At 24.1% G+C, this 11,326-nt stretch overlaps 1 protein-coding gene across 1 annotated transcript; it reads right to left on the bottom strand.

Annotated features, from left to right (window-relative positions):
• Window positions 1-242: 242 nt before the first annotated feature.
• Window positions 243-4,973, bottom strand: LOC132926922 (high mobility group protein 20A-like). The gene is made up of 9 exons (XM_060991348.1): window positions 4,355-4,973; window positions 4,156-4,275; window positions 3,960-4,084; window positions 3,671-3,805; window positions 2,847-2,906; window positions 2,403-2,456; window positions 2,182-2,278; window positions 1,906-2,121; window positions 243-582 (listed from the first exon to the last, which is right to left on the bottom strand). The coding sequence occupies exons 1-9, from the start codon at window positions 4,389-4,391 to the stop codon at window positions 419-421; spliced, it is 1,008 nt and encodes a 335-aa protein (XP_060847331.1). The 5' UTR covers window positions 4,392-4,973; the 3' UTR covers window positions 243-418.
• Window positions 4,974-11,326: the final 6,353 nt, after the last annotated feature.

The raw sequence follows: 11,326 nt of genomic DNA, 5'->3' as shown, positions 1-11,326 counted from the left end.
TATATTAAGTATTATCTTCTACAATATAATTACTTAATTTCATTTTTGTCACTAATATTTTACATTTTATACTTAGTATCTCTTAAAGAAACATCTTTCCCCCATAAAAAACACACATAAAATATTCCTGAGAATGTTTCTGCTTGAGATTAACTTTTACAATTATTTTTTATATTGGTGTGCGTTATAATATTCACGATCACGAGTATCCATGTAAATTCAATAATAAAATAAAATTAAAATTATTGTAAATAATACATCTTTTATTCAATTTTCCACTACATATATACCTCAGTCAATGGATTTTCTTTATTGTTTGAAATAAAAACTATATCACATGAAAATATTAAATAATTTAAAAAAAAAACTTAATTGGAACATTTATGACATAGTTTAATACAAAAAAATATAATTTATTTTAACATTGCGAAAAATCCAAATTAGAAATAGCTTTTTTTACATTTTCAATCCACGAAGAATCAGTATCAGTACCAGTATCAGTACCAGTATCAGTAGTTAGAAGTGTAGATAAATTAATCATAAATGTGTCAAGATTTTCATTGGTAGGTGGCTCAATGTTATCTAAAAAAAAAATATATATATTTTAATTATAAATTATAATAGTTATAAATTTAACTTATTGAAATAATTAAACAAGATTATAAACAAAATAAAATGTTATACTACGTGCTAGAAACTTTAGAAAGTTAATCATTTGACAACTTCCAATTTATTATTCATTTTGCACAGTTTACAAAGCAAACTAAAAAAATAAAGACACAATGCACTTGCATGTCAGTATTTAATAATATTTCAATTTACTTAACTAGTTTATTATAATCAATCTAAATCAAGATAGCTGGATAACAGTGACAATGTGAATCTATAACTATTGATTTTTATTTAATTTTAAATTAAGATATTTATTAAACTTATCGAGTACAAATAAAATATACCATTATACCAATAGTCTAATGTACAACATTTATAGATTATGATAAAGTGAATGTTAAAAAGTGTATTTCTTTATCATAAGCAAAATTCAAGAACATTAATAAAAACAAAGTTATCATGAAATATAATCTTATATCTGAATTTCCTTATAACTGTGACATAAAAGTACTTTATCGAGCATTATTATTTATTTGTTTAAAATTAAAATAACCTAATAAATATACAAAAAAGAAACATGGGGAACAAAACAAGTAGTTTACATATCTTGGCCATTGGAAGTTTAACATAGCTGTATGGATAACAGGGCTATATAAACATTAGTAGGTACCAATGCAAACAAATGTTAGTTTTAACCTAGTGATCTATTTGGAGTAGTTTTACATAGTAAATCGTGAAATGTTTTCAATTTATAGAGAGGAAATGCCGAAGAGTAAAGAAACATGTGCTAACCACTAGATTTACTTTTTCCAACTTAAAATACATTAATATTATTATAGTAATTATCCAAAAATTTAATGGGTAATATATGTATATTTACATTTATGTGAAGTTATATTTTTAATAATTAATGATAAAAACTAACAATTACCTCAAATTTTATTTACACTATAATCTTCAAAATGTTATTTGTCAAGAATCAAAAAATTATAAGAAAATTCAAATAAATATATGTATATATTTAAACTGGATTAAAGAAAATGAAAATTGGTCAACATTCTGTTACTTAAAATTGTGGAAGTATTATATTACGAGCAGTTAGAACTTTAGATACACGATCCTTTGAAAACTCTTATTCATTATTAATTTTACAAAAGTAACTAAAATAATTTAGATGCAATTTGTTATTCTTCGATTATCTTAAGATTTTGCATACTTAATTTTTCAATATTTATTGGATAAATATTAAAATAGTAGAAAAATTAGTTTATTTTATCAATTTGAAACATTTACCTGGGAATGAAATGTCAGCAAAAGCATCTAGAAGTAAAGGTCGTAATTTATTTAAATGCTCTTCATATTTTGAACATCCAGCTTCGAGTTTCTCTACATTAGCCGTTAATTTGACAATGCCATTTTCCATGTTTTCAATATGTTTATCTAAAACAGACACTTCTTGTTCTTGATCCGTTACCGTTTTACGGAGGTATCTTAGTTCAGTGTCTCTAGCTATAAAAAAATAATAAATGATAAATAAATAATAGTAAATACAATTCAACAAATACCAACCTTTATTGAAGATTAAGAATTCATCAGAGAATATTGGTATGTCATAAACTGTGTTAATGTTATCATTAGATGGTTTTATTTTTATTGATTCTTGTTCCTAAATAAAACAAAATACAGTTATAAATAATTATTAATAATTTTTTAATTAAATAAAATCTTAATTCGTAGTACATATTTTTCATGCAACAATTTTTTAATTAAAGTTTTGATAAAAAATTAACCTTTTTTAATTTTGTATTATCAGAAGAGGGTTTTTCTTTTTTTAATTCTGGATCCTAAATAAAATAAATACATAAATAGTTAATTACTATTAACATTGAATTTGTAATTTATAATATCATATAATGTTTTCTATCTGACTTTACTAGTGCCACTGGTGACATAAGGATTATTAGTATTACTAATATCACAAGTGTCATAAATAACCCATATTCCAAGTAATGATGCAGTGTTAATTCTACCTCTATTCTTGTAGAAAAACAACACTGAGTATTTTAATGCATTGGCAAATTATACAATATTAAGAACTCCCGTGGAGTGTGGTGTATAATATAAGAATATAAATAAATGAAACAGATAGAAAACACTATTAATTTGTGATATATAAGTAGCATATAACTATTTTTATTTAAATATCTTTAGTATAAAAAAAAATGTTAACTAACCTTTTTTAATTTGGTATCACCAGATGATTTCTCTTTTTTAAATTCTTCATCCTCTTCGTCCTAAATAGAATAAATACATAGCCAGTTAATAATTATTAACAATGTAGTAATAGTTTTATAAAATCTAAATCTGTATTCAATATATATTTTATCCAACTATCTTCATTTAAAGCACCAATATGAAAAAAAATTAATATAACTTTTTGAACTTTATTATTATGAAATTATTAGCATACAGTAAGTTCAATTACTGCTTATTACTGAAAATAAATAATTTATATAATAGGTTAATGATTAAAAGGTTTCAACTAAGGGCGTTATACCCGCATGTGTTGTCTCTGTCTTACTAATGTAGATCATAGCAAATTTTCGTTCCCCAGAATACATTTTGTGATGTTAGCTTTAATATTAGAGTAAATTTACCTATTATTAAATTTAAAGGTAAGAATAATATCTAGAAAATGTCATATGATTTTATTGATATTATCATTTTAAAGTGAGTTTTAGCTATGTAAAATATTACAACTTTAAAGTATTCATATCTCACTTTAAAATGATAATATCAATAAAATCATATGACATTTTCTAGATATTATTCTTACCTTTAAATTTAATAATAGGTAGATTTATTCTAATATTAAAGCTAACATCACAAAATGTGTTCTGCCAAATGCGAATTTGCTTTGATCTATATTAGTAAGACAGAGACAACACATGCGGGTATAACGTCCTCTTAATATCTTATATTATAACGCAAAGAGGTTCGCCAGAGACCCACTTACACACATTTTTTATGAAAATAAAATAATTAATAATCAACTAACTTCTTGGATTTGGATATTAACTTTTTTCTTTTTCATTTTGCGTTGAATAAAATTTTTATATGCATCTGTCTTTTTATAAGCTGCTAATTCTTCAACATATTTTACTCGTTCTTGTTCAGCTGCTGAGAGATATAGCTAAAAAAAAATTAAATGTTATAAAATTCCTATAAAAGAATAATTAAAGCTTTTTAATGATAATTGGTGGATGGTTTTCTAAATATTTATTTCTGTATTTATTGATGAATAACACGACAATTCTCTTCTCTATAACATATTATAATATAATTACTTGTTTTTTATCTGCTGGCAACTGATTCCATTCAGCAGCTAATACTTTAGTTATTTCAGCAAATGGTAAATTAGGATTTTCCGAACGAAATTGTTCACGTCTGTCATTTAAAAATCGTATGTATCCTGTAAATATAGACAACTACTTAATCTATTTTCAATAACTAAAAAAATGATAATAATTAATATTTAATTACCAGAATGTGGGGGTCTTGGAGCTGTTTTGTCACGTAAACATTTTCTACGTCTTTTACCTTTTACATTATTCTTATCAACTTTTTTAGTTATACCATTTTCAATAAACGCATCATCTTGATCTATGAAATTTAAAAATTAAAACTAGTTAATACATATCAATAAAAAAATACGAAATTATAAATATAAGTAGGTACCAACCTGATTTGTCTACAGACTCAACGTTTTTAGATTCCATAATACTTTCAAAAAATCGAGCAAATTTTCCTAACAAAGACTAAGCACGCAATTGAAATTCATACAAGACTTATCATTAGAAATTCTGACGAAATTCAAAACACCATAGAATAGTAAAAAAAAACGATCGTGTAAACTGTAAAAATATTGTTTTTTATACCAAGAATCTTGATTGCAACCGAGTGGAATCAATGGCTTACACGCTGGAAATGTGGTCGGTCACGTAGAATACGGATCAATACACGTTTACACGAACTCAATATTTTATTGATATTAACTTTTTAAATTTTAAACATAAATGTGAATACGGCGTTGTTATTTTCACAAAACACGCTTAAAGGGCAACCTAACAGGCAGAGAAACGGTGGCTTTTACTCACGCAGACGCCTCCGAGCGATAAGGAAATCGACGTTCAAATAAGAGAGAAAACTGAAATGAGAATGTGAGACGCTGTAGTACAGCGGCTGTACACGGTTAACAACGATATCAGTAAGTTGTGTACTTGTCTTGTGTTTCCAATCGTAAGATAGTAAATAGTCTTCATGTATACAACTACTACCACGGTCGTGTTATACAAGACTGTAATCATACGACTGTAATCATACGACTGTAATCGACAATCGTTCAGTACAGCGGTCCGCGCGAAGTGAAGTTTCGTGTTTATCGATTGGCTTTGTTTTTGTTATGATGACTTTTTCGTGTTTTTCGATTGTAACAGCACTGGGCCCAGGGCCAGTAGGGCCACTGTTCTACGCAGTAATGCAATACGCATAACAAAATTATAATATTAGGTACACTCATGGTCGCGATGATAATATAATATAATATTATTATTATTATTTTTGTTAATTAATCATGATTACAATTTACAATTTACATTATTATATCATACTTATCATAAGTACTCTGCAGTCTGCAAGTCAGAAGTTCCGTAGTCTGTACTAAATACTCTCCGCTTACACTTATAGTTTTGCTGTGTCTGGTACATTTGCTGCATTTTCTACTGTTTCACCATTTTTTTTTTTTAATCCTTTAACTATTTTATTATGCCGGCTTTACTTTTGTTCGTTGTTTTAATAGTGGCAGCAAAAAATGGAAACGAGAAGTTGCAATACAATAATTTTTATTAGCAGATTTCATAAAGATGGTTCTATGGTTAGATAAATAAATAACAAATCCGTTAAATAAAATCTTTAATATTAATTTTTAAATAGGAATATCTTATAACATATAATTATGTTTAAAATACTCTCCAATATATCAATAACTAATTAGTAGGTAGATAATAAAACTTAGTAAACAAACGTATATCGAAAAACAACAATTACATTTTTCAGTGTTCGAGAAGTTTAATTTTTTTTCAGTATGTACTATATTCATTACATTTTTCACCCTGGTCATATACAATTCAAGGTTATCATTGTATCAAAATGTGTAGTTTTATTCTGTCAAATGTGGCAGGAAAATTAAGTCGGTGTGATATCATTGAGGTTGAAGTAATGAAATCCACAACAAAATATGTATAATATCGATTTTGTCATGATGAAATCCATCTATTTTTGATATTGAAATTAGATCCATTGAAATAGAAAAAATGTATTATTTGTTGTATAGTAGATAGTAGTTGTAAATGGTTTGAATGTTGAAACACCTATGCATAGTGATAGTCTACATACTCCAATTATTCAATCACTATAAATAAGTATACTATTTAAGACTTAGGTCATTTATAGTCACTTATTTATCTGATAAACTAATTTACTAATCAACTAGGCATCTCTGTAATATTATTTGTTGTTATTTTATTTAAATTACTAAACAAATAAATTGACTTTTATTTTGTTAATTCATAGAGACTTTTTTTCAGTATTTAACTAGTATTTAAATTAAAAATATCATGTCATAATAATCTTTGATGTTTTTATAATATGACACAAAAATTGAAATGTAAGTTCTTGCAGAATCAATTATATATTCAAAAGATAATTTTTATTTTTTTTCTGCTTATTATTTTTAATTTATTTTGCTTTGTGTCTTGAGAGTGTCATCACACAGCTATAATATGACTTTTAAAGAAAATAATACATTTCAGAATTATAAAAGTTTCTATGAGTATACACATATTTATTCTTAATTCACAATATAGTAAGATTTTTATAATAACCTAATGAACTAAAAAATTTTATTTGTTATTTATATACCGCCTTTAGTTGATTTTTTAATAATTATAAGTATAGTAAACATATATATTATTATTGTTTTATTTATTTAAAAACTTACAATGAAACAGGTAAAAATACTAACAGGTACTCATATAAAATAACTTAAAAATGTGCCAACTAAAACTGGATAAAAGGTATTATTAATCATTAGGGCTCGGGACATGCATTTTGCATTTTTTTTTGGAACTTTTTAGATGATGCTCTCCTGGCCACAAATGTGTTTCATTAGCATGTAAATCTGAACAACTAATTTTTATTTTGAATTTTTTGGTGTTTATTAATATTTAAGTCATTTTTTGACATTTTTAGGTCATTTTCCCACAATTTTACTGATTTCACATTAGTTCACTTCTTATTGTTTCTTGTCAATTGCCGTTATGCCGATAACTTACTTAAAACTTTGAAATTACCACGGACCAAGATTAGTACTTATCCAATTTTATCTCTCCGATTACAGTCGTCTTGTAGTGAATATTATTTTTTTTGTCATATTTTGAGTAATTTGTAAGCTTTGATAAATGTATATAGAATTTTATAGTAAAATAGAGTACAAATTTAAAAAAAATGTATTTTTATTAATTTAAAACAAATATTTCTAATTTTTTTAGGACATTTTTTGTCATTTTTATGTCATATTTGCATTTTTTTAGGTCATTTTTTAATGTTTTTAAAGTTCCGAGCCCTATTAATCGTATTTCAAACAGGTTTATATTTATTGACTTCATTAGTCATAATATTGTAATTTGTAAGTAATTTTTTTTCTTACCATTAGAATTCATTGCCTATTTATTATTATACATGGAAAAAAATAAATGTTAATTGTTAATAATACATACCTAAATATTGTCTATTTAATTATAATTTATCAGTTTATAACATCATTCTTTAGATTGAAAAATCATTTTAAATTTCTAAGAAGTATAGAGAAGACCTTATAATTTAAAATGCTTAACTTCATAACATTATAGAATCTTTAATTTGACAAAACAAGTACTACAAAAATGTAGTTTAATTTAGAAAATCAGAAATTTAAAATCCATTTCAATGATTTTTTGCCAAAATGAATCAGTCCAACCCAAATTAGTCAAAATCTTCATCTAATTAAATTAGTTTATAAATGGTTGCTTAAAGATATATATTAATTTTTTTTGATAAAACTTATATATCTAACAAATTGTTTTATGATTGTTATAATAACAAAAAAAAGCATGTGAATGGCTGTAGTAAGAGATATTATCAAATACTATTTAAATTTGAATGAAAATAAAAAATTATTTAATTTAAATCTAGGTATAAAAAGGAATATTGGCAAAAACCAATTTTTTATAATTATGGACTATGGTCACGATAACTAAGGAATTATTATCTAAAATTGGTAATTGAAGAGTTACATAAAATTTATTTTGATGTCGTATCTATGGTAACTGGTAAGCAACATAGTTTATGGCAAATCTTAAACGCTTTGGTCATAAAATGATTTTGTCATGGATGTAATATTCACCACTAACTGAGAAAGAAAAACCATTATAATTAACAGTATATATTGTAGCAGAGTAAATAAATGTAGCTCAGTGACAAACATAATTGTCATCACCAGGCGAATGATCTGGTCTGTTTATCTTAGTTCATAGTTATGATTAGGGAGCGAATGTTTATGCTTTAAAAAATTTAAAATAATAAATTATTAATAACTTAAAATATAAAATAAAATGTATTATTATTAAAATTAAAAAAGATGTTTGCAAACTGCTGTTGAATTTTTTGTTAATCTGAAAATAATATACATTGGTATATATTAGAAACCTAGTTACCGATACGAGTGAAAACCAGCTATTCCCGGTTGGCGCGCAAATATTACATAACCCTTTAGCTGCGGGACATTTTGATCTATTAATATTAGTCATGTCGAATTCATTAATATAATACAAATAAACTTCAAATATGCACTAAAAACATGATGAATATAGAAATATGATCAAACAAATATGCAAAATTAAATTGATAAATTTGAATTCTTTGAGTGATGAAACAAATTTCTATCTTACTCCATATTGATTTAGATGTTATTAAAAAATATGATAAATGCATAAACATCTGCTCCTTAGTTATAATAATATTATAAATTAATTGTATACATAACACAAAAATCTGAAAATAAAAAATATAAAATACACATAGTATTTGATATTTAATCATAAAGTAACTAACAAAATAATACCATTCAAACAGTTAAAATCATATATCAACCATAGAAATATATTAATTTATTTTCACCAATAATACAATTTTTAAATTTATATTAAAATCAATATGTGATTAATTACATAGTGAATCATGAATCTTACTGATTACAATAGTGTAAAATTAATTCAGATATACAAACTATTACAATTATAAAATATTTATGTATAGAGTATTTAATAAATAATAATTAATACAATAATGATTTTGTTGTAAATTAAATTAAAATAAAACTAAAGCATCATCAAAAGAGTGTCTAAGTATATTTATTTATTAGCAAAGTAAAAGGCTTATGGTAAAATTAATAAGTCAAATTGCATTTCTATTAAACAATAAAATGCTAAGGATATGTTAAATATGAGTGGAAAGGAATGTTAATTTAATTATCAATATATTTACCCGTAATTTATATACAATTAAACAATATAAGTATTAAGAGGTATAATTCCTATTTTTACATAAACTTTGAATTTAAAATTTGAAATGCTATCAAATATTGTGTACTTTTAATTATGAAACAGTTTTAAAAGTAATTACTGATATACAATGATAATTTATTACAAGTAAAAAGAAACATACACGGAAAAGGCTAATAAAATTCAGGTAAAATAATACAATAGACACAAAATCAAATTACATTTAAATTAGTTATCTAAACTAACATTTTGATTCTAATTTACAATAGCTTATTGTATTTATGATAGAGAAATAAGTACAACACATTAAAATAAAGAATATAAAATTGTATTAAATACATAAAACAGCTCTTATATAAAAATGATCATTTTAACTAATGAAATTAATTATAACAAAATTCATTCTTATGGCGAATTACTGTAATAATACATTTAAAGATTCTTTTTATCAGTATCAGATGTTTCAAGTGGTTCTTTAAGTAATGTTTCACTCTTGTTTGTCTTGTCTTCTTGATCCTCAGATGATTTTATGTTTTTATTAATACACGGGCAGGATGATAGCAATGAGCAAACTTGATCATCGCCATCATTACCTTCAGAATTTTCAACCGGTGTCCTGAACCAGTTTAACATGGGCTTGATAATACCCCATAAGAATAGCAACAATGGCACAAGCACACATGGTACACAAACCATTATTTAAGAATTTGATATCTGCTTAAATCAACTGAAACATAAAAATGTTATTTTTAATAATAAAAAAAGAAGTTACTCTACTATAAAGTAACTGTAAGTGTCAAGTGTACTTCATTATTGAGTAGGCCACTACAATGGATGTGCTAAATTTGAATTAAATGACAAATCAATATAAATAATAAAAAAAAAATTGTGAACAAAGACAAATTATAATGTTTATATTATATATTAATATTAATAAAAGAAATTAATTTTTCTATGAATTATATGGTAAGTTAAATTAATTTTTGCTAAAAATAAATCATTTATATTGTATAGTAATTATTAAAATGTTATTTCATATTTTAATAAACAGTGAATATTTCTCTAATGAATACCTTTTAATAGCAAATACCTCTATATAATGGACAAATTTCAGCGACCGAAAATGTTTGGTATTTAAACCGTTAAATACTATATATTGTTGGTCATACACTGTAATATCATTAGCTGTTATTAATTTATAAGTCAATACCAACATATTGGTATAAATAGCTTAAAATTAATCTAAATATTTTAAACATTGCATTGAGTTTAGAAATAGAATATAATTATATAAGTAATGACAAACGATTGCAATTTTTTATTCCAATAAGGTCAAAATTAATTTTCAAATCATAGGTGTAAAATTTAAAATATTTTATAAATTTTAATTATAAAGTAGTTTGCAAACTATTGTGACTTTAAAAAATGTTGTCAAAACGTTATCTTCAAACTCTTATAAAAAAAAATGTGATGTGTATTCTCAATACTTTTAAATTGTTATAGAAACAGCTTCTAGAAGATTAGAAAAGTAATCAATAACAAGTTTCAATTTTCACTTTAAGGTAGTTTTGAATAATAAATTGGATCTACTTTGTACTTTAAAGAAGTCAAAATTAAAAATTCTCAGTACTTTTTTTATAATTAGGAAAAACAAACTAAAAATTAATGAAAAATGGGAATTTTTACGCAAATTAAATATAAATACTTTCAATACCAATTCCGGTAAACAATCTTAAGTTCAAGCTACTCCTTCTAATCAAAACCTTCCCCATTTTTATTTAAACATCAAAACATTATTTACTTCTTTCATTTCCGAGTTCATAGAGTTATTTATTCCGTTTCTCATCTAATAGCTTTATTAAGTAAACATCAATTATAATCATCTATACCTTTGTAAATTTATCTCATAATATTGTTATTGTTTCATTTTAATATGCAAGCTAATTACATTAAATTCAATTTGATATTCTTATCTTAATTTTCTTTATTAAATATTATATAATATGAACCTATACTACTTTAAAATAATCTATATTGTATTTATATAACTATTAAAA

The sequence above is a fragment of the Rhopalosiphum padi genome, chromosome 3 (genome assembly GCF_020882245.1).
Source record: "Rhopalosiphum padi isolate XX-2018 chromosome 3, ASM2088224v1, whole genome shotgun sequence".
In the NCBI taxonomy this organism is placed as follows: Eukaryota; Metazoa; Arthropoda; class Insecta; order Hemiptera; family Aphididae; genus Rhopalosiphum; species Rhopalosiphum padi.
Note: the sequence above shows the minus strand (reverse complement) of the source record. Positions and strands in the feature narration are given on the sequence as shown.

Coding starts and splice junctions, on each gene's coding strand:
- LOC132926922 (XM_060991348.1), bottom strand. CDS start 4,391: ATGGAATCTAAAAACGTTGAGTCTGTAGACAAATCAG. Junction 4,276..4,354: donor TGAGTCTGTAGACAAATCAG/GTTGGTACCTAC, acceptor TAAATTTCATAG/ATCAAGATGATGCGTTTATT. Junction 3,806..3,959: donor TGCCAGCAGATAAAAAACAA/GTAATTATATTA, acceptor ATTTTTTTTTAG/CTATATCTCTCAGCAGCTGA.